Below are 22,828 nucleotides of genomic sequence, written 5' to 3'. Positions count from 1 at the left end.
TGGGTAAAATAAACTTAGGTACAAGTCAGAAAAATCTTTTTTCTTTGTGCTTTTGGAAAAATAAGAGATTTATCCATCATTCTCCTCACCACCACCACCACCACTATTTTTGTTGGGCTTACTAAATGTCAGGTGCACAGATACTTCTTGTATCATCTTTTTAAATTCCTTTTCAGTTGAACCTTTATTTTTATGTATGTATTTTTATGTGGTGCTGAGAATCGAACCCAGGGCCTCACACATGCTAGGCAAGCGCTCTACCACTGAGCCAGGACCCCAGCCCTTCCTTGTATCATCTTGATCTTGGAAATAATCCAGTGAGGTTGACACTTTTACTGTTCCCGTTTTGCTGATGAGGAACTCGAAGACTAGTGAGGTCAGGTGACTTGCCCAAGCACACTTAGACCCAGGAAAGTAGAGGACATGGAATTCGAATCAGGTCTGCCTAACTCCAGGGCCTGTGTGAATTTAGTGCATTAACCTCTGTGGACTTGAGTTGCAAACTTGTGCTTTCTCTACTGTGCTGAGCTCAGCAGGATCTAATGGGGCCCCTCTGTTCCCACTTGTTTCCCACTGAAGTTCTCCGGTGCACCGATCCAGTGACAAATGCTGTCACTCTGAAGGGGTGGCTCCCCTTTCCTTTTTTTTTGAAACTCCCCTCCCAGCCTAGAGGCCTCAAAACAAGCAGCCCTCAAAATGGAGATGGTGCTATAACACGGGTAACTTGCAGGGCTGGGGACCCTAATTTTGCTACTAGGTAGCAGTGGTCCTTTGAGACACCCTCCCGCCCCCTGGTACTGGGGGCGGAACTCAAGGCCTCATTGGAGCTTAACAAGCTCTCCACCATTGAGCGCCACACCCAGCCCTCTGTAATCATTTTGTCCTAGAGATGTGAGAGGTAGGGACTCTGGGAACTTTGGATCTGTCTGGCTTCAGGAGTAATTTCTAGCACCGTCTTTTAGAGCTTTCTTTGGTTGCTTCATCTTCTTGGGACCTTGTATCATTTCTCTGTGTGGAGATAAGTTATGTTGGAAGCCTGGTGACCTGTCTTGGCCGTGAGCAACAACAATTTACAACCCACAGTAATTGTCCTCCTTTGGCTTTCGTATGTGTTGATGTGAAACTTCCTGGTAGACAGCTTTTCCTGGGATATTTGTATGTGGAATCATCACAGTTGCTTGTCCAGATTTGGTCACTTTCTCCTTCCTCCTGGTCTTTTGTGACTGAGCACTCTGTGTGTGGCATGGCAAGGCAGCAGTGTCCCTGCTCTTGCCACTTATCTGGGGCCAAGTAGAATGGGGCTGAATAAGTAGTTACTGATCCTGGCTGCTTCTTGGCTCACTGGAAACTTGCTGGCAGTGACTAATGTGGATACTCATTAGTCCAGAAGGAACTGGCTTTGGTCTTGACCTTGACCACATTTTACCTTTTTCCTGACTGGGAGTGGTGAGGTGTTCCAGGTATGGTCCTGCAATCCTCCCAACAGGCATCTGTTGGGCACCTAGTGGTATCTTGCTGTCTGGAAGTGAAGACCCAGTCTGCTGGGATTCACTGGTGCTAAAGAAATGCTTACATATATGAACTGCATGGACCAATTCTTTAAATGATGTCCAGTTTATTAGAATTCAAAGAAGTGTGTGTATTAGTTTCCTACTGCTGCTGTAACAAGTGCCACAAATTTAGTGGCTTAACACAACACACATTTGCTATCTCAGAGTTCTCGAGGTCAGGAGTTAGGCTAAGTCCACAGAGCTGTGTTTGACATCATGCAAACTTCTGTCTGACTCTGACTTCTGTGGGGTTCCTTTTATGATTCCAGTGGGCTCACCCAGATAATCCAGGATAATCATCCCACCTCACGATCCTTAATTTGATCACATTTACAAGGTCCCTTTCGCCCTACATAGTGACGTAGATTCGGAGGATATCCGTGGACATAGATATCTGTAGCAGGGGACGTTACTCAGCCTACCGTAGTATAGAATAGTATATTGTTAGAAATGACTGAGGAGGCCTTTCTAAAGGGAGTGATTTGGTTAAATTTGTGGAGGGAGAGGGTCGGCCCTTGCATTCTGAGAAATGTCATAAGAAATGTTGGGGTGGTGGGAGGTGGGAGCATTGGGGTGTGGGCGAACCATTCTCCTCTGAACCGAGGTGCCAGGGCTCTCCTTCCTTTCCAAGGCCAGGCTGAGGGAGTTTTCTGGACTTCAGTCAGTAGGCCCAGACTTCCTCCTGGAATTCAGGTGGGAGGGCTCGGTTTGCACAGCAACCACAATTCTTTTCCTTGCTGGCAGCTGTGGTCCTGCTGTGGGGACTGAGACATCATGGACCCCTGCTGCTCTTAGGCCATGGGAAAACAGATTCCTGAGGGAAGATGAATTTGAGCCAGCTGGGCTGGTTTGAGTGGTCCAGAAACCCTGATCGCACTGTTTGCACAGTCTCTTCAGAGCATGTTGCACACTTTAAACAAAGTCATTCCCCAGGGAGCCTGTTCGGGTGCTCAGGGGCCCTGGATCTCCAGGAGGCATGGGAGGGGGCAGAAAGAGGAATGGTTTTTTTTGTTTTTTTTTTTTTCAATACTGGGGATGGAACTCAGGGCCCTGTGCTTGCGAGACAAGCACTCTACCAGCTGAGCTATCTCCCCAGCCAGGAGGAATGTTTTGAGACAAAAGGGTAAAAAGAAAGCCAGACCACCTTGGGTCCTCCCCTCCCCTGGAGAACCTCTAGGGCCTGTGTCTGGAGCAGCAGGAACAGACAGGCCAGAGCTGGGCTCTGGAAGCAGTGTGGCTGGAGTCGCAGGGTTTCAGGGTCACAGTTGAGATCTCTGTGGAAGTCATACTGCTCCCCACTGTGTTGTCAGAAAAGGTGTGGGTGCTCTCTGTGGTTTCCCTCTGGCACCCTTGCTGAGGAGATTCTGGAGATGGACTTGGGGGATTGTTTTGGAGAGGGTCAAAAGTCCTTTGGTCACCCTGGTTTTGAGACCTTTAGGACATCTGGATGTTTACAGCTGAGATGCCAAGAGGTGACACCAAGGCAGGCTGCACCACCTGGCTGAGGGAGGACTTTCCCCTGCGCAGGTCCTGGGAGAATTGTTCCCCTGCTGAAGTGGTGGACTTTGGAGCAGCTACCTTTGGGGGAACCCCCTTGCTCCTTTCCTGCCCACCTCCTCCACAGAAGGTGTGGCGCTGTGGGCCTTCGGTTCCTGGGTGTGGAGGGAAGGTAGGGCAGTAGGTGAAAGGGTGACGTCAGCCTCTCTTAACCAGATTGTTTTCTGGGGAGTCTCAGCCTGCCCACCCACCAGAGGTTCACCCCTTCTGCCTTCTCGGCTTATTGTCTGGCTGGGAGGGAGGTCTGAGAGAGCATTGTGATTCCTGGGGCTTCCCTAGGACCAGAGGTGTGGAATTCTAGAATGCCCCAGGTGGGTGCCATGGTGGGATGATCCTTTCTAAAGGGAATGTGGTGGGGGAGCAGGATCTCACTGCTCACTTACAGGAATCCTGAGGACAGAGGACAGAACACACAGGCTATTGCACTTTCCTGGGGGTGTCCCCTCACCCACGTTGGGTCAGATGGAGGGCATGATGCTGAGGCATGGTTGGGAGGGGAAGGATGTGAGACTTGGCCCCAGTCCACCCTGCTGGGAATCCAACAGACCTGCTGCAGCCTGCCTGCGTCCATGCCTGGGGAGATTTAGAGCCTGTTCTCAGGAGGCGAGGCTGGGTAACTTGGACAGGTATGGGTGGAGGAAGGGTGTAATCCTCCTTATATTTAAATTAAAGAAAGTTTAGAAAGAAAAAGGAGGAAGCCTGTCACTGGTGATGCATGCCTATAATCCCAGCTACTTGAGTAAGAGGCTGAGGCAGGAGGATTGCAGGTTTGGGGCCAGCCTGGGGAATTTATAGAGACCCTGTCCTTATTTATTTATTTTTGTTTGTTACTGGGGATTGAATTAGAGGTGCTTTACCACTGAGCTACATCCCAGCCCTTCAATTTTTTTTTTTTTTTAGATTTTGAGACTGAGTGTTACTAAGTTGCACAGGCTGATGATCCTCCTGCCTTAGTTTCTTGAGTTGCTGGGATTACAGGTGTGTGCCATTATGCCCAACTGAGACCCTGTCTCAAAAAATTTTTTTTAAAAGGACTGGGGGTGTGACTCAGTGGTAGAGTACTCATCTGGCATGTCAGGCCCTGGCTTCAATCCCCAGTTATGCCCCCGATTCCCCCTCTAAAAAAAAAAAAAAGAGGAGAGAAGAAGAAAAGAGAAAGAAACCATTCTCCCTCCCTCCCTCTCCTGCTTCTGCATCCTTAAAAAAGGTATATGCCTCTGGCTTGTCATAGAGAAAGGTCTTTTGGGACCTTGTCAAAGAGGGCTTCACAGCTTAGGATGTGGGATGTAGATTTTCTAGCAGGTTGATTCATGGATTGATAACTGACTGACTAACATGGATAGACTCTGTTCAAAGTTGGAAGAGGTGTCTGCAGGAGATGCTAAGGGAACTTGGAGACCCAGTGTGGTGGGATGGGGTAGGCGTGGGCTTGAGGGTCTGGCTGCTGGCTGCCTCATCCCCTCATTCCCCGGCAGACAGCGTTTTCCCAGATGAGTTTGAGGAAACAGTTTCTCATCCTGGGTTGGGGGTGAATCTTACCTTGTGGGTGATGCTTACCAGATCGGGTAGGAAGGAAAGGCTGCCCCTGCCCAGGGAGCACGTGGGTGGTCCTTGTCTCTGCTCTGATGGCTGGGGGCAGGTCTGCTGTGCCACCACTCAGTGGCCCTCTCCACAGCCCACACGTGGACCCGCCCGCCTGCTGTACTTGCTGCCCCTTTCTCCTCAGCCCTCCCTTTTTTGGCCTCTAGGTTCTTTTCCAGTGAGTTTTCCTGCCCAGGAGAGAGAGCCTTGTAATCTTGGGTGGATCACCGAGTCATTGCAGGGTTTCTTTTGTCATCTGAGAAATTTTTAATCTGATCCTTCTCCTTTCTGCTTCCCATGGCCTGTGATCCTTTGACCTGGAATTTGTATGTTACTGAGTTGCTCTAATGGGAGAGCTAGTGGCCAGAGGCCACATGGTAGGCAGGTCCAGAAATAGCCTTCTCAGTCCTTTAGAGTGTACAGGCTGTAGTCGTCCAAGTCTCCCTGTGTCCTCCCAGCTTATTCTGAAGCACAGCCTTGACGCCAGGGGCTGTGACTAATCCTTTGCTTAGTGGCTACCGACTGGTGTGAAGTCCACCAGGGCGGCAGTGACTGGTAGAACATGAATTCTGGAGCCTGCTTTCCAAGCCAGCTCTACCACTTACTACTTCTGGGACTTCAGCTCTGCATCTGTGGGGTCCTGAAAGTGTCCTCTGCAGAGCATCCCTGTGTATACAGCACGAAGAACCTTGCAGCAGGTGGCAGCTCTGGTTTGTTTTAGCCCCGGGAGGATTTAGGTGTGAATTCTATTTTCAAACCTTCTCCAAGTAGAAAAGACTTAGTTTCTAGGTTCAAAGTGTACTTAGGTTGCCATCCTCACACAGTGGGGTCCCCAAGAGTAACCCTCACAAGGTACCCTGTAGAGACCAATCTCCCTGGTGTGTGTGGGTTGGAGTGGGTCTGTGATTAATTCTTTGCTTTAAGGCTGTGACCTACCTGGCTGCAAAATCCATTTAGGATTTGGGCCTTTTCCTTTTGGCCTCCCCACAGAAGGTGACTGACCCCAAAGATCTGGGAAAGGTCTTAGGCCATAAGTCCCTGCCCTATTGTTCCAGCTGGGATGGGGGCGGTGCCTGACTATGCACCTGCTTTGAAGGACATCAGAGTGCCCCAGAGCGGGGGTGGGGGTAGGGGTGGGGTGGGGGTGGGGGTCAAGGGTAGAGAGGCCTGGGTCTTTCTGCTGCTGGTTCTTCAGAGAAGCAGAACTAATTAACTGCAAAGGCCCTTTGAAGGAGGAAGCAGCAGCACCATCTTCCCTGGGGCTGTCCTAGACTCCCCTGCACAGTCCTGTTAGGTAATCCTCCCTGTGTTGCACAGCTGAGAGGAACACCAGGCTGGTCCCTGTGCTGCCACTGTGTCCTCATCTGCCACTTGAGAGGCTTTCATAGAGCACCTCAAAGGTGACCTTTCCCCACTCCAGCTGAGATCCGGAATGACAAAGTCCTGTGCTCCAGAGGGTCCTGGCCAGCTGGGTTGAGTTAAGTGGTGGATGGTAAGTGGGTCTGGCCTGCTTGACATTTTTTCTTTCTTTCTTTCTTTTTTTTAATTTATTTTTATGTGGTGCTGAGGATCAAACCCAGTGCCTCACACATGCAAGGCAAGAGCTCTACTACTGAATTCCCAGCCCTGGCCTGACTTTTAGTTTAGTAAAAGTATCAACTTCTACACTATTGCCATTCATTTGCCAAATCAGCCCTTATAACTGCTGTCCTTAAGTAATTTACTGTCCAGGGCAGAGGGTCTCAGAAGAGGAAACTCAGGAGACTATAAGAGTACATATCAGGAGTCCCCCAGGTTTGAGGGGGTGTAGGAAGGTTCCTGGAGGAAGTGGTTTCTAATCTGAGATTGAAGGTTGGGGGATGGTATGGCATCGGGTAGGTGGGGAAGAAATAATGGCCAGGCAGAGAGCACAATATTTGCAAAAGTCAGAGTCCAGAGTGCTGGCTTGCAAGAAACCCAGGGGCCAGTGCCAAAGATACTGGAGTGATGGCACTTCTTAGTTTCTCTCCTTGTGGCCTCAGCCTCTGCCTCTTGGCTGTATCTGTGATTCACTAGCTTCTGAGTCCCAGGCTAGGGTTTGGTCAGCAGAGTTGAGAAGGATGCCCAGGAACTTCTTTTTTTCTGGAACTAGCTAGCAAATGAACATTTTGGAAAGTGGTGTTAGTGAGCTCTGGTCCTGTGGGGTGGGTGTGAGGTGTCCTGTTTTCCCAAAGGCCACAAAGTAGACTCTAGCCACTGCTTCCTCCCCACTCTGGGTGGGCCTGCCTGTGAGCTGCACCATATACTGGGGAATAAAGTCCACCCGAGGCTGTGTCTGCCTCACCTGGGTGCAGTTTCCTGCCTGCTGTGCTGCTCTGGCCAGGCTCTGCTGTGGGGAGCTAACAGAGACTCAGTGATGGCTCAGCTCTGGGGAATTTCCTGACCTGGCTGAGTCAGGGTCCTGCCTGTACCAAGTGCCAGGGTGGAGCAGGGGGTACAGTTGGCTCAGCCATGCCACCATCTCTTCTGTCTTCCCCCTCAGTATCCAAAAAGTTTCAGGTGCATGGTGAAGCCGCTGGTGCCTGGAATTTGCAGTTCTGGGGAGAGTATTGCCTGCTGGTATTGCCTGCTGTCTTAACTTTGTATGAGCTGGATCTTTGCTCCTCCCTGTACGTTTACCCCAGCACAGGCCCTGACAGGCAGCCACTAGGGATGTGCTTTTTGACAACTTGCATTGTCATCACCAGACTGATGGTGTGTGGAGCATTTGCTCTGTGCCATGTACCATGCCGCAGGCTGTGTAGATAGCAGGTCACTTCATCTCTGAGGACAGAGCCCTGGGGTAGGCTATATCCACCCTCATTTACAGGTGAGGAGCTGAGTCTGAGACTCTTAAGAGGCTAAGCACTTTGTCCAAGTGGCAGGGCTGGACTTTGAGTTCAGGTCCCCTGGAGCACTATGCTAGCACAGGTGTCCTTCTGCTTCTCTGGGGCCTCAAATTTCTGGGCCTTTTATTGTTCCCTGGTGTGAGCCACCTTTTCTTCTGCTCTGGGAAGGATGGAGGTGGAGTGGCTGGAATTGGGAAGAAATGCTCATGTACTCTGAGACCATGCTCATTGGCTTTCAGTTGGTTTCTTGAATTGTGGTAAAATATACTTAATGTAAACACACTTACCATCTTAACTGTTTTTAAGTGGACATTTTTAAGTACATTCATGCTTCTGTGCAGCTATTACCACTGCCCATCCACGGAACTGTTATCATCTTATAAAACTGAACTCTGTACCTGCCAACAGTAACTTCCCATTCTGCCCTTCCCTGCTCCTTAGCAACCTTCCTTTCGCTTTCTGATTCTCTGGAGACTCAGAGGTTGACCCTTCTTCTGTCTTTTTCTGCTCCAGAATCTCCCCGAAGTGCACCCTGCAGGCAGCAATGCCAGGATGCCTGTCTCTACCGCACTTCGCCAAGATGGCAACCAGGAGCGACCAGCGAGCCTGACATCCACTACCTCCTCATCTGGCTCCTCCCGTGACAGCCGCAGTGCCATGGAGGAGCCCACAGGCTCTGAGGCTTCAGCCCAGAATGGGGCGGGCTCTCCACGTGGCCGGCATGCCCCCAACAGCAATAACAACTCCAGCAGCTGGCTGAACATGAAGGGACCCCTCTCCCCATTCAATAGCCGGGCGGCAGCAGGGCCTGTGCATAAGCTCAGCTACCTGGGCCGAGTGGTGAGGGAGATTGTGGAAACAGAGCGCATGTATGTGCAGGACCTGCGCAGCATCGTGGAGGTGAGTGCTGGTGCTGGGAGGGGCCCATTCGCTTCCTCACAGAGCTGGGGACACTGGCCTCAGTGACCCAGTGTCACATAAACCTGCTTATACCCTTACACATTTGTCTCAGGACATTCTTTCAATGAATGGTGGGGAGGCTCAGAGCTATACCCTGTGGAGGCTGTTGACTTGTTGGGCTTCCTTATGACACTGAGCCACGTTCATAGTTTGGGCAGTAGAACTTCTGCATGTGTCCAGGAAGGCAGCACCATTGATAGGGAGGGAGGGACTCCAGCCCCACTTGCAAGACCATGTGTTCCGTGGGGACTGAACCCTGGCAGTCACATCCAGATCTCTACTCTGCCATCTTCTACCTGTGAGGTCTTAGTCTCTCATGTAACTCCCTGAGCCTCAGGTTCCTTATCTGCAAAGTAAGGGCATGCCTAACTGGCAGGGCTTGTGTGGGTGAAGCGTTTGAGACTGCACAGCACACAGGAAATGGTAATGTGTGACTGACTGCCATTGAGGATCCCTCTGCCCTGCTAGGGAGAGAGGTATATCAGTTCACTAAGGCTGTGTAACAAGTCACCACAAATCACATGGCTTAAAACAACAGGAATTAGTTCTTGGTCAGTTCACAAGTCCAAAATCAAGTTGTTAGCCAGGTTGGTTCTCTCAGGATCCTTAAGGAGAATGTGTTCTGCCCTCTCCTCTAGCTTCTGGAGGTTACTGGCAATCTCTGGGTCCCTTAGCCTATAGCTGCATCATTCCACTCTCTTCCCATTACCTTCTTTGTGTCTCTCTGTGTCCTTTCCTCTTATAAGGATACCAGTCATTGGACTTAGAGCTCAACCTAAATATATCACCTTGAGAGCCTTAACCAGTGACATCTGCAAAGACCCTATTTCCAAATAAGGTTGTATTCTGAAATGCCAAGTGGTTGTGAAGTTTTGGGTGGGCACTGTCCATCCCAGTACAGTGGGTGCTGTCTGTGAAGTTGTGTCATAGTTGTAAAATGCAGAACAGAATTGAGGGGCGGTTGGGGAGTGGGGCAGGGAGGATAGGGTGGAGCCAGGAGGGACCCAGTTCTGATCCCCTCTCTCCATGCAGGACTACCTCTTGAAGATCATTGACACACCTGGGCTGCTGACGCCAGAACAAGTCAGTGCCCTCTTTGGGAACATAGAAAGCATCTATGCACTGAACAGGTGTGTGAATGGGCCTGATGTTCACCCCTTTGTGCTGATGAGGCCTGCCTTGGGGCCTCGGGAGGAGCCCCAGATGTCCCTGGGCATGGGCTATTGACATGTGGGTCTGGGATCTGATCTGTGCAGATGGGAAAGGGAGTTCCATCTCTACACAAGGGCACAGTTAGGGGAGAGGAACCAGCTGGGAAAATGTGCTTTAGGGAGATAGGGAATTTGAGGGCATGTGCTCACTGGGTCCAGCCTGGGCCAGCGCCTTCTCAGGGGACTGCTAGACCCTTGCACGCTGGTGCTCTTCCTTGGGTGGATCCTTTGTCCTCATCTTCCTTCCCCACTTGCACGTCTTACAATTTCTTCTCCTCCTTCCCACTGATCCCAAGGGAAGTCTGACTCCCCGAGGATGATTTGACCTATTAGTGGAATGCACAAGCCTGATGAGATCAGTGGGAGAGGCCAGACAAGGCCTGGCCAGGAGCTGCCTCAGGGCCAAAGGGGCTCCGTGAGGGCCTGGTGTCTGCTGCCATGCGAACACAGACCATCAGGGAAGGGCACTGGTCAGGAGGAGCAGAGCCTGGGGTGCAGTGTTGTAAAGAAGGCCCTTCCCCCAAGTCCCTTAAGATGGGTATAGGGACCTCTGCAGCTGGACAAGTCTGGGAGGGTGGGGTGCAGGCAAAACTTTAGCAGATGGGGGGCTAGGAAAGAGGAGGAGGCAGGGGAGCATTGTTTCTGGGATTCCTACAGTGTCCCCATCTAAGATCAAGGGTGCTAGGACTTATCGTGTCTCTCAGCTCCCTGCATCCCTTCCCATTCCCCTCTCTTCCCGCTTTAATCTCTGCTTTTGTATGTTTGACTCCTGCCGGCAGAGGAGCTGTGTCCCCTTCCTGAGGTGGGTAGTAGTGTTCCCTCTTCCTCTCCTGCTTGCTGAGCATGTGGCTTCCCTGGCTCCCTGTATTTGTGGTGTGCTGGATACTTTCTGGGGCAGGGCTCACCCAGAGGGTGGAAACCCTAGCATGACAGCAGAGCTGACTGTGAGTCTGGGTCTCAGGAGGTGGGGCAGAGGGCATGAGGCAGCAGAGGATGTCTCCTGATGGCCGCTCTCTCCTCACCCAGCCAGCTACTCAGAGACCTGGACAGCTGCAATAGTGACCCTGTGGCTGTGGCCAGCTGCTTTGTGGAGAGGGTAAGAAGGACTGGGTCCTTGTTCCACCTTGCTGGGAGCTCAAAGGGAAAGGAAAGTCCAATATGCAAAGATACCTGAGCCCTGGGGAACCCTCTCCAGGGAAAGGGATGGGTGCTGGGCGATGGGATGCCCTAGAGAAATGAATACAAAGATGTCTCTGCAGGCACTCAGGGGAAGGGGAGACAGTGCACTTAGGGGCCAGGGGTCCCACTAGGTTTAGAGTCAATGAGGAACTCCCTGAAATCACTATTTTTTGGTCTCTCTTAGAGCCAAGAGTTTGATATCTACACCCAGTATTGCAACAACTACCCCAAGTGAGTAATTGGGATGGGACAGGATGCTGAGCCATTTGGTGAGTCTGGGGCCCCTTCCTCTCCACCAGGCCTTCCCCCAGTGGTGACACTCCTTGTCCCTACCCAGCTCCGTGGCGGCCCTGACGGAATGTATGCGGGACAAGCAGCAGGCCAAGTTCTTTCGGGACCGGCAGGAGCTGCTGCAGCACTCACTGCCCTTGGGCTCCTACCTCCTGAAGCCAGTCCAGCGCATTCTCAAGTACCACCTGCTGCTCCAGGTAGCCCAGGGTTCGCCCATGGACATGAGGCCCCAGGGACGGACAGGGCCTTTGAGTCAACATTGTCCAAACTCCTGTCTCCTGTGCAGGAAATTGCCAAACATTTTGATGAAGAAGAGGATGGCTTTGAGGTGGTGGAGGATGCCATTGTCACCATGACCTGTGTGGCCTGGTACATCAACGACATGAAGAGGAGGCATGAGCATGCCGTCCGCCTCCAGGTGCTCTGGGAGGCCCGGGAGATGCCTGGGAGGGTGGGCTAGGCTGGGAACAGGGAATGTGGCTGCCCTGCTGGGAGGACCTGAGGGGTGATGTCTGAAGAGCCTTCTGGGGCCTGTGAAGCCTGACCCTGGTGGTTGGTGTCTTTCTGCTGCAGGAAATTCAGTCACTGCTCATCAACTGGAAGGGGCCAGACCTGACCACCTACGGGGAGCTTGTCCTAGAGGGCACGTTCCGTGTGCACCGTGTGCGCAATGAGAGGACTTTTTTCCTCTTTGACAAAACACTGCTCATCACCAAGAAACGGGGCGACCACTTTGTCTACAAGGGTCACATCCCGGTAACCAGGCCACCCCAGCTCCTCTGCTGCCTTCCCCCCTCTCAAAGGGTCCTGTCCCCTCTGCTTGTCTGCTTCATCAAGCTCCAGCACCATCCTTGTGAGACTGTTTTGAGGACTGGACCCTCCCCCACCCCTCCACTTCCCCCTCCCCCCTGCTCCCTCCTTTTTTGACTCCCCTTTCTCTCTGTCCCCAGTGCTCCTCACTGATGTTGATTGAGAGCACCAGAGATTCCCTGTGCTTCACAGTCACCCACTATAAGCACAGCAAGCAGCAGTACAGCATCCAGGTGAGGGGGGCCAGGGAGCAGGGGTGGGATCAAGCACATCTGCATGTGATTCCTGGTTCCTCAGCTCACCCCCTGCCCGAGCCCCAGTGTCTCCATCATTGCAGACACCTTGGGGTTGTGGTGAGGAAGCAAGGCAACCTCATGGAGAGCCCAGCACAGCTCCTTTCCCCACCTGACCCTCAGGCAGAAGTACTTTCTGTGCCTGGCAGCTTCAGTCTATATTAATAACCCTGGGGTCCCTTTCCCTTGGGTCCTCTCAGGCCAAGACAGTGGAGGAGAAACGGGGCTGGACTCATCACATCAAGAGGCTCATCCTGGAGAACCACCATGCCACCATTCCCCAGAAGGTCAGTTCTCAGAGTGCTTCTGGGGGCGTGTGGACAGAGTGCGTCCCTCTGGGCCAGCTCCAGTGGATCAGCTGGAGCCCACCCTCTGGACGCTGGCTCTGATGGACAGTGCGTTTTGGTATAGCAGATACACAGAACTTACTATGGCTCAGTGGGACGTCCTAGTGGGTGAGAGAGGTACAGCACACAGCCAGGTGGTAACACGTGGGTTTCCTTCCCTTCCAGGCGAAGGAAGCCATCTTGGAAATGGATTCCTATTGTGAGTAGCCTTTTTTTGCCTGCTTTATTCTTGATTGTACACTGTTAGGTCAGGCTGCATCCTGGGCAGGCTTTGCCTGATTGTATTCCAGGAGTAGGGAGAATGAGGGGCTCCTTCGGTGAAGTGATGGAAGTCAGCTACACAATTGGGTTGCAGCCCTGCTGAGGGACAGGACTCTTGGTCCTGGAGACCCCAGATGGAAGAAGATAGAGGGAGCTCTGGAGGCATCTGGGCCCTGAATCTGGGGTTGGTTAGCAGAGGTGTGGCTGATATGGGCAAGACTAGGCCAAGGTCCATGGGAATCCAAAGCCTGATTGTCTCTCTCCTGGTTGCAGATCCCAATCGGTACCGCTGCAGTCCAGAGCGGCTGAAGAAGGCTTGGTCTTCCCAGGATGAGGTTTCCACGCATGTGCGCCAGGGGCGCCGGCAATCTGGTAAGGGAAAGACTGTGAGGGCAAGGGAACTTTTCATAGGACCCTGGGCCAGGCAGGGGCCATCTGTGGCAATTCATGGAACTGCTGTCTCCAGAAACTGGGGCAAGGGCAGCAGGGAGGGTCACATAGTAAGTCACTGGACCTCTGTGGAGTATTTTTTCCCCATACTTGACTGCCCTCCTCCAGGTACCTCTGGGCTCTTCTTGCCTACTAGGTGGGGCAGCCCTCTTTTCAGGGACCTTGGAATACTCGTTCATTCAGGTTTCCGCACCCCTTCTTAGTGCCTCTTCCACCTAAACTTCCCTCCTTTGCCACTGAGAATGCTAAGTTGTGGGAGTATCCCTTGGACATCATGGATGATCCCTGGCCTGCATCTGGAATGGCAGAGCAGAAGCAGGACATGAGGAAAGTGAATTAGACCAAGTGGCACCAAATCCAGACAGGAAATATTTACTTTGGGTCTCAGGAAAGAGTTCCATTTTCCTCCCCTGGGCTTTCTTCCATTGCTGGACTTGCTAATGTGTTCTTGGATTTATTATAATGAATCGTCTATTTAGAAAAAGAAGACCTTGCTTTTATTCTTAGCTCTGCAGTGATGCGTATTTGTTTTCTGGTCTGTTTTTACTCTGCCATTTAGTCTGAGGCCTGGGGACAGATTTGGGTTGGGGATGGAGGTTGAGAACCCTTCAGTTACCCTGAGAGAAAGATTGTGGAGTGACTGAGAACAGTGTCTTGACTTGGATCCACAACTGCATTGTTTTTTTGTTTGTTTGTTTGATTGTTTTAAAAAATATTTTTAGGTGTAGATGGACATAATACCTTTATTTTATTTATTTATTTTTATGTGGTGCTGAGGACTGAACCCAGTGCCTCACACGTGCTATGTAATTACTCTACCTCTGAGCCCCAGCCCCAGCCCTGCATTGGGTTGATTGACTATGACCTATGGGTGCCTGTGTGGATTAATGTGTGGGCTTTGGCTTTCTAGAAGGGGAGCCAGGTAGTCCCTGGAAAGCTTTTGTGTTTTTGTATTGTTTTGTATTACTTCAGGTAGATCTTGAACCTGGGCAAACTTGATATGGTTATAGAAGTTTTATGGTCAAAAACTCCAAATTGGGGTGTTGCTTTATTGGTTCTGGCTCACTTTGTTCCCTTTCCTCTTAACTTGCCATAGCTTAACAGTGGAAGCTTCTGGAACCTGGAAACGTTCCAGTGGTAATGGTAGTGATGGTAACAGTACACTGTCTGTCATAATGTTAGCATCAAAACTTTCCCACTGATGCACGACTCTGTGAATATACTTCAAAACCATCGACTTCTACATTCTAAATGCATCTTTTGGTATAAAAATTATATCTCAAATCAAGCTATCACCAAGGCAGTCAGGAAACGAGCCATTTTATATAGCCAAAATTTCCACATGGCTGAGATTTTAACCTATAAATAAATGCTAAAAGAGTTGGGTTTTAACAGTTCGCTTGTTTATGGGTTTTATTTTTAACTCTAAGAAAACAGACATCTTTTTTTTTTTTTAATATGAAATCTCCTGTCTTTATTCTACATTATTTAGAAATTTCAACTCAAGTGAAATGTGGCAAAAAAATAAACAAAACAATGGAACCAGACACTGCTTTGTTTTCAAACTATAAATTCACTTCCCCTCTTGTTACTTGTCCTCTAATCTGCCCCTTTGCTGCTTTAGATGAGGCATTTACTGATTGAACTGTAATAATTTAATAAGTACACGTGGTATATCTGCAGGGCAAGCCACTACTGTGACAGGCAAGACCCTGTCAGAGGCAGGAGTTTGATCTCTGTGTGCATTTGCAAGGGCCAGTTGTGCACATGAACTCCTTACACAAGTACCTTTATTTATTTATTTATTTTTGATTCATTGTACACAAATGGGGTACAACTATCGTTTCTCTGGTTGTACATGAAGTGGAGTCATACCATTTACGTAATCATACATGTACATAGGGTGATGACGTTTGTCTCATTCTATTATCTTTCTTTCCCCCGCCTCCTCCCCAACAGACATCCTTTTGAAACATGTTTTATACTCTTGAGCCTTTTAGAATAGAGGGTGCAGGCCACACTTGAACTTTTCCTTTTCTGGAGCTGGTGCAGCACCCCTGATGGGGTGGGAGCTGCCAGATGTTCCAGAAGCCCTGGGGTGGGCTGCTGTGGGTTGCCATAGAGACAGCCTGCATTTGAGATGTGTGTTCATCATGATAGTTTTCCGAAACACTAAAAGGTGTTTTGAAGGAAGTCTTAGTCTTAGCATGTTTGTCAGTAGTATTTCTTCTTCCTCCTTCTCTGTGTTAGAAAGCAATTGATGGAACTTATGGAAACTGTGGATAAAACCAGACTAGAGAGTTGCTGAGTGGGGGCCCTCAGGCCACCTGCAAGGACCTAGTGCCTGGGCTTAGCCAACTACTCTGCCTTCCTCAGGGTCTTTTCTCCTTCCAAAGAACAGAGTTGGACAGACACATGCACTATTGGACAAGTAAGGTCTATTACTACATTTAATCTGTTCTTAAAAAAAAAAAAAAAATATATATATATATATATACATATATATATATATATATATATATATACATACATGTATATGTATGTATATATAGTTTTTTGATAGTACTGGGTATCAGACCCAGGGCTTCACATGTGCTAGGCAAGTGCTTTGTCACTGAGCTACATCTTCAGCCCCTGTTAAATATTCAAGTTTTAAAATGAAAGAATAGAACATATTCTAGTTCTCAGTTCAAAAGCAGCGAGGTGTTTACTTATATCAATGCAGTTAGAGCGTGTATACATATGTGTGTGTGTCTCGGGAGAAAAGGAGTTTTTCAGTCTGCTCACCTGACAAGGGTCAGCTAAGAGATCTCAGCTCCAAGTTTTTAGAAAATTGTGGCCAGCCCTAAGCCTCCTACTTAAAGCCAGTTGGGCAAAGATGGGGATAGGCTAGGGGCTCCGTAGAGGGATGTCTTGAGAAAAGGTCTTTCTACTCCTCAGGTCTGCCCCCAGAAAAGCTGGGGTAGGGGGCAGTGGCACCACCAGCCTAATGGATGTGTTTTGTGTCCTATCCCCAGAGCCTGGTCACCCCTCGTCCAGCTGGGCAACAGTCCCCAACAGGCAGCAAGGCTTCGTGATATCAGGCCTTAAGGGCCGTAGAAAGTCGGGTGCGACCTCCACTTTCCAGCTGGGGTGCTACGAAGGGGCTTGCTGGGGTTGTAGCTAGTGTGCTGATATGGTCTTTGCAAGAGAGGAAGATGGGCGCCAGGTGGAGACGTGGCTGACTGGTCTGAGGGGCAGCATGGAGTCCGTCCCTTCTCTGTGGCTTTAGAACCCAGGCCCTGGGTGGGTATGCGAAGGCAGGGACTGGGGTAAAGTGCTGCGCTGTGGGGCTCTGTAGCAGAATGGAAGTGCTTCCCTGTAGGCAAGGTGTGAGGAGGCTTGGTGACAGTGTGGAGGCCTCTGTGGGGCCCTAGGGCTGCTGGAGGTGAGCCAGAGGGACTTTGAGCTGGTGATGGGCCTTGGTGCTGTGAGCGTGGGATGCAGCCCAGGTGTTGCTGTTTCCTGGCCTGTGCTGACCCTGCCCATTTGTGTTCCTCCTCAGAGCCGACCAGATACCTGCTCAGGCAACTAAATGAGAAAGGTGAGCGTGTGAGGGGTGGATGGCATTTGCAGGGAGCTCTGGGTGGGGACTGTGGAGAGTAGGTTGCGAGGACCCAGTCTCTGTTCCTCCTGTCATCATCTGTGGAGGGGCTTGAGCTCTCCCTCAACATGCACGTCTTGTACTCTGCAACAGCAGGAGCCAGGCGGCAGGCACAGACCTGTGCTCCTGACCGTCTGTGAGCCATTCATCCCAGGAGACTGTGTGAAGGGTCTTGGGAGTAGGAGCCCTCAGGCTTCCCTGTGGGCTCTCACTTCTCGAAAGAGGCTTTTTCTCTTCTTATTGGTCTTTTCCCCTCCCCTGCCCTTCACCCATGTGCTGGGAACCTGGTGGTGGTGTCAGCAGCCAGAGCGGCAGGAATGAAGGTAAGGCCAGGGGGTGCGGAGCCTGGGAGGAGGGGCTGGCAGGACCCAGGGTGGGGGATGGCCCAGGTCGGCCCACCCCGCTACTCTTACCTCTTACCATCTTCATTCATTCACCACGTACCTGTCAACACTTGTTGTGTGCCAGGCTCTGGCACAAGGGTCACAGGGATGAATAAGATGGTCTTTGCCCCAGGACCCTTTTATACCCTCTTCTGGAGGGCATCTTGGGGGTAGCCTGCCCAGCCTGGATCCTCTCTGTTTTCTCTCTCTGAGGTGGTCAGGCTTCTTCAGGGCCTGTGTTCCTAACTTGATCCCAGCCTCCTGGCCATGAAGTGCCCCCCTCCTCACTGGAACCCCATGGAGGCGGAGGCTGGGCATATGGGTGTGACTGTCCATGTGAAGCCCCCCTCACCCCCTGCCCAGTTTCCTGTAGGGAGGAGAGGAGGTTGCTCACAAGGCTGGTCACGAGGGCTCTTGTGCTCCGAACAGCATGCAGGCAGTGCTGGTGCCCTCCTGGACTTTGGGCAGCCCCTCCACACACGGGGCCTGCAGCCAGAGGTTGAAGGGGCTGCCCAGGAGGAGCAGGAGGAAGAGGAGGAGGAGGTGGAGGAGGAGGAGGAGGAGGAGGAGGAGCAGGCCTTTCCGGTCTCTCTGGAGGACCTGGAAGGGCATGAAGGCAGCGAGAAGGGGGCCAGGCCGGAGCCCCCAGGCTTGGAGGAGGAGGAGGAGGAGGAGGAGGAGGAAAGTCTGGCAGTGGCAGAGCAGGTAGCTGACTTTGCCAGCTCCCTGCTGGCCGCCCTCCACTGCTGGCACTATCGAGCCAACGCTTTACTTTTCTCCCGGGGTGCTATGGTGAGGTGTCTCTTTGATCTCCCCTCCTCCTTGCATGTTCCCTGGCTCATGCATGCCCATCTGAGAGTCCCCTCCTGTCCCCTCCCCACCCCGCCCTGTTTTTTCACTCCTGTCAGCACTTCTTGGTCTTAACCTCCTCACTCATTGTCATGCCCCGGTGAGTCCCCAGCATGCGCTGTTCCAGGACTGGGCACTAACCCACTGAGTAGGACTAATGGGGTAGGGGGAGTGGGGGAGGAGACACCAGCACACAACAGGGCTGAAAGGTCAAGGGCATTTGGCCTGGAAGGAAAAGTGGCTGGGCTTTTCCAAAGCCGCATACCTGGCAAGGCTTTCTATGACCCGGGCCTGGTGGTTCAGGTGCTCTGGAATGTCTCAGGTCCAGGGCTAGCTCAGGGCAGCCCAGTCTCCTCAGGGTGTGCTGTCCATGTTGGGATGCAGAAGGGACCTGCTCCCAGTTGTCCTGGAATTGATGACTGACCTCTTCTTGCTTCAGGGGAAGGGACACAGGGAATCTGAAGGCCCCAAGAGCTGTAGAAGGCCCAGCAACCGCTCTCCAACCAGTGCTGAGAAGCATCTGAGCTTTGAGTCTGTCTCTTCCCTGCCAGAGGTGAGTGGCCAGCAAGTGGAATGGAGATAATGTGGGGGTGCCTGGAACCCCAATCTCCAGGTTTGCAGGCAGGTCTTTCAGGCAGGGAGTGTCCCACTGGGCCCGTGAGAATAGGGCTTCCTCACCTCCCCAGAACTCTTACTCCTTCAGGAGACCTGTCTAGTCTAGGGGTGTCTGTCTAGTCTATGGTTTGGTGAATAGATAGCCCTTTCCATAAATTATAAAAAAGATGACCTCTCCTTGAGACAGTTGCAGTCCCATGCCAAGGGACACAGCTAATGGAAGTGAACCAGGACTTCAGATCCTCTCAGCTAGACCACCTTGTGGAGGGCAGAAGGCTCTGCCCCTACCAGCATGCCAGACATTTAAATCACTCCTGCAGCCACCTGGACAAAGGAGTAGGGTATTGACATCTGTTGGACACTTCCTATGTCTATGTTTTGTCTCTTTTCTTCCCCTATAATAGCTATAGAAGGAAAAGAGGCTCTGAAAGGTTAAGTGGTGGGCTGCAACTGAGCCGAGCTAAGAGCAGATCTGGATTTCTGGCTCAGAGGCCCCCCTTCCTCTTCTCCTACCTCATTCTGACTGTGGGTTGTATGGAGCTGACTCCTTTGCTGCTCCTCCTCCTCCTCCTCCTCCACCACCTCGTTCTACCTCTACTACCTCCTTTGGATGGCAAGTCCAGCTAACTCCCAAAGTTACAGGGAAAAGATCATGAGCTAAGGCAAGACCCCAGGTTGCACCTCTTAGCCAGGAGAAGACTGAGAAGCTGGATGACACTGGATAGGGATAGAACATGATGTCCTTGTCTGTTTGAGCTGCTGTACCTTAGATTGGGTGCTTATAAAACAACAGAAATTTGTTGGGTGCAGTGGTGCATACCTGTAATCCTAGTGACTTGGGAGGCTGAGGCAGGATGATTGCAAGTTCGAGGCCAGCCTCAGCAACTTAGCAAGACCCAGTCTCAAAAAATGAAAAGGGTTGGGGGTGTAGCTCAATGGTAGAGCACCCCTGGGTCCAATCCCCAGTACTACAAAGAGCAACAAATTTATTGTTCATAATCCTGCAAGCTGGAAGGTCCAAAATCAAGGGACTGGCAGATTTTATATCTAGTGAGGGACTGTTCTCCCCTTCAAATATGTTTCCTTCTTGCACTAATTCCATTCATGAGGGAGGAGCCCCCATGACCTAATAAATTCTCCAAAGTCATAGCCCCTTAATGCTGTCACACTGGGTGTTAGGTTCTCCCACATCAATTTTAGGGTGACACCATCATTCAGACCATAGGAAGTGGTACTGTGCAGTAATAATAGAATGTAAACCCCATGTGTAATTTCAGTTTTCCATTCGCTGTGGCAGAAAGTTAAATAGGTGAATTAATTTCAGCAGTATATTTTATTTAATCCCATAGGTCCAAAATATTGTCATTTTAACATGTTATGGATGCACTTTAACCTTTTTTTATACAAAGTCTTTGAAATGTATCCTCAATTTGGTCTAGCCCTGCTTCGGGCGGTGGTCAAGAGGGAATTCTCAAATTTGCCTCTTTCCTTGCCCATCTGTTGGGCATATGCATTCATTCATTCATTCATTCACTCACTCATTTTTAGATGTTGAAGGACCTTCATTTTATTTATTTTTATGTGGTGTCGAGAATCGAACCCCGTGCCTCCTATGTGCCAGGCAAGCACTCTACCACCGAGCCACAACCCCAGCCCTGGCGTATGCGTTTGTGCTGGGCCCACAGGCGCTGGGCCTGGCTGATAGAAGCCAATTCCCCGTCCTCACAGTCTAACAGGGTTCTAGCATGAGTTGTGTTGCCCTCCTTACTGACATCCCACTGAGGCCCTGGTCCCTCAGGGAAGTTGGAATGTCCTCTCATGTAGCTTAGGCCTGGGTCTGGAGCCTCGAGAGCTTGAACAGGAGCCTTATTTCAGACTGGGGATTTCTGGTGCCCTGGCTCAGTGACAGCCAGTCCCTGGGCGTTGGGGGCAGTACCTGGCATAGTGTTAAATCTCCAGCTTGTGCCTGTAGTTCACAAGCTCCACCGAGAGGTGTCCCTGCCCTTCCCCATTCCTCAGGATTTCCTTGGTGTGAGGACATGAGCCCAGCACCCTAACTGCAGGGTGACTGAAGAACACCTTCATTGCCAGGCAGGGTAGTGCACGCCAGTAATCCCAGCAGCTCAGGAGGCTGAGACAGGATCACAAGTTTGAGGCCAACCTTGGCAATTTAGTGAGACCCTGTCTTAAAATGAAGAACAAAAAGGGCTGGGGGTGTGACTCAGTGGTAAAGCGTCCCTGGGTTAAATCCCCAGTACTAACATAACAAAACAGAACCAAAAAAGCAGCACCGTCATTTTCCTTTCTCTGAGGACCTATCACCCTACTTCTGAGTCACACTCACCTTGATTGTCTCCAGCCCTACCCTGCAGGCCCTCTCACTGGGCTCTGAGCTGCCACGCCATCCTCTGTCTCCCAGACTCATGAAGGAGGCTTTTTACTCACGTGAGCTCTCTCTGCTGTGTCTCAGGTTGAGCCAGACCCTGAGCTTGGGACGGAGCAGGAGGTCTTTACTGCCGTGGAAGGTCCCAGCACCGAGGACATGCCTTCAGATGCAGAGTCTCCAGAGATCCTGGAAACACAGCTTGATACCCACCAGGGGCTGCTGGAGATGGACCACCCAGGTGACATGGTGGACTTAGTGGTGGCTGACAGCAACGAGGACCTTAAGACCCTGAGCAGTGAGGAGGAGGAGGAGGAGGAAATGGGGACAGTCCAGGAGCCAGAGAGCCTCCTGCCACCCTCTGTGCTAGACCAGGCCAGTGTCATTGCTGAGCGTTTTGTCAGCAGCTTCTCTCGGCGGAGCAGCCTGGCACTGGAGGATGGCAAGTCCAGTGGCTTTGGGACACCACGGCTGGTCAGCCGGAGCAGCAGTGTGCTCAGCCTAGAGGGCAGTGAGAAGGGCCTGACCCGGTGGGGCAGCACCACGGATTCCCTCAGCTCCCAGCCCACCCCAGAAGTGGACCTCAGCACAGGGGCGACCACAGAGAGTGGCCCTTCTGTCAATGGGACAGAACCCCCAAGTGCAGGCTGCCCTGTGGAGCCTGACAGATCTTCCTGCAAGAAGAAGGAATCAGCACTCTCTACCCGGGACAGGTTATTGCTGGACAAAATTAAGAGCTACTATGAAAACGCAGAGCACCACGATGCAGGCTTCAGCGTCCGGCGCCGGGAGAGTCTCTCCTACATTCCCAAAGGACTGGTGAGAAACTCCGTCTCCAGGTTCAACAACCTTCCCAGGCCAGACCAAGAACCAGCAGCTCCAGTGGGGTACAAGAGGCAGGGGGGCTCCCGACCAGCCTCGTGGGCCCTGTTTGATCTCCCAGGACCTAGCCAGGTGGGAACAGGGGACTCTGCTCCTATCACAGATGCTGAGTTCCGTCCATCTTCTGAAATTGTGAAGATGTGGGAGAGAATGGAGTCTGCTGAGGCGAGTCCCCGGACGGGCCAAGGCCAGGGCCAGGCCAATGGCTTTGACCTACAAGAGCCGCTCTTCATTTTGGAGGAGCATGAGCTGGGGGCCATCACAGAGGAGTCAGCTACCGCCTCACCAGAAAGTGCCTCCCCTACCGAGCGGCCCAGCCCAGCCCACCTGGCTCGAGAGCTGAAAGATCTAGTGAAGGAGCTGAGCAGCGGTGCGCAGGGGGAGCTGGTCACCCCACTGCACCCCCGCATCATGCAGCTCTCTCACGTGATGGACAGCCACATGAGTGAGCGTGTCAAGAACAAGGTCTACCAGCTGGCCCGCCAGTACAGCCTCCGGATCAAGAACATCAAGTCGATGACAGCCAGGCCTCCAGTGCAGTGGGAAAAGGCAGCTCCTGAGAGGGACAGGAAGAGCCCCACCACTCCCTGCCCACAGGAGGAGGCTGGAGACCTATCAGGTGACAAAGGTATGATGGGGCCGATGGTCTGGGGGGTGGAAAAGTCATTTGGCAACCTGGGGAAAGTGACTTCTAAAGAGCCCAGATCAAAGAGAGG

At 51.6% G+C, this 22,828-nt stretch overlaps 1 protein-coding gene across 7 annotated transcripts in view; it reads left to right on the top strand.

Moving 5' to 3' along the window:
- Positions 1-22,828, top strand: part of PLEKHG3 (pleckstrin homology and RhoGEF domain containing G3) — a 42,801-nt gene that overhangs the window by 18,271 nt on the left and 1,702 nt on the right. The window contains exons 1-17 of one of the 7 annotated variants that reach the window (XM_079126748.1): positions 6,159-6,180; positions 8,069-8,455; positions 9,548-9,645; positions 10,753-10,822; positions 11,090-11,136; positions 11,243-11,393; positions 11,483-11,614; positions 11,770-11,952; positions 12,147-12,239; positions 12,500-12,586; positions 12,812-12,845; positions 13,181-13,279; positions 16,375-16,464; positions 16,902-16,940; positions 17,793-18,088; positions 18,672-18,785; positions 21,318-22,740. In XM_079126748.1, coding sequence (XP_078982874.1) covers positions 6,178-6,180; positions 8,069-8,455; positions 9,548-9,645; positions 10,753-10,822; positions 11,090-11,136; positions 11,243-11,393; positions 11,483-11,614; positions 11,770-11,952; positions 12,147-12,239; positions 12,500-12,586; positions 12,812-12,845; positions 13,181-13,279; positions 16,375-16,464; positions 16,902-16,940; positions 17,793-18,088; positions 18,672-18,785; positions 21,318-22,740 — 3,346 coding nt within the window. In that variant the 5' untranslated portion in view covers positions 6,159-6,177. Of the gene's footprint in view, positions 1-6,158; positions 6,181-8,068; positions 8,456-9,547; positions 9,646-10,752; positions 10,823-11,089; positions 11,137-11,242; positions 11,394-11,482; positions 11,615-11,769; positions 11,953-12,146; positions 12,240-12,499; positions 12,587-12,811; positions 12,846-13,180; positions 13,280-16,374; positions 16,465-16,901; positions 16,941-17,261; positions 17,324-17,792; positions 18,176-18,671; positions 18,786-21,317; positions 22,741-22,828 lie in introns of those variants that run through there. The other 6 variants (XM_079126746.1, XM_079126750.1, XM_079126747.1 and 3 more) reach the window with 6 other exon arrangements.

This window comes from Sciurus vulgaris, assembly GCF_902686455.1.
Source record: "Sciurus vulgaris genome assembly, chromosome: 2".
In the NCBI taxonomy this organism is placed as follows: Eukaryota; Metazoa; Chordata; class Mammalia; order Rodentia; family Sciuridae; genus Sciurus; species Sciurus vulgaris.
This window is presented reverse-complemented; position numbering and strand designations above follow the sequence as displayed.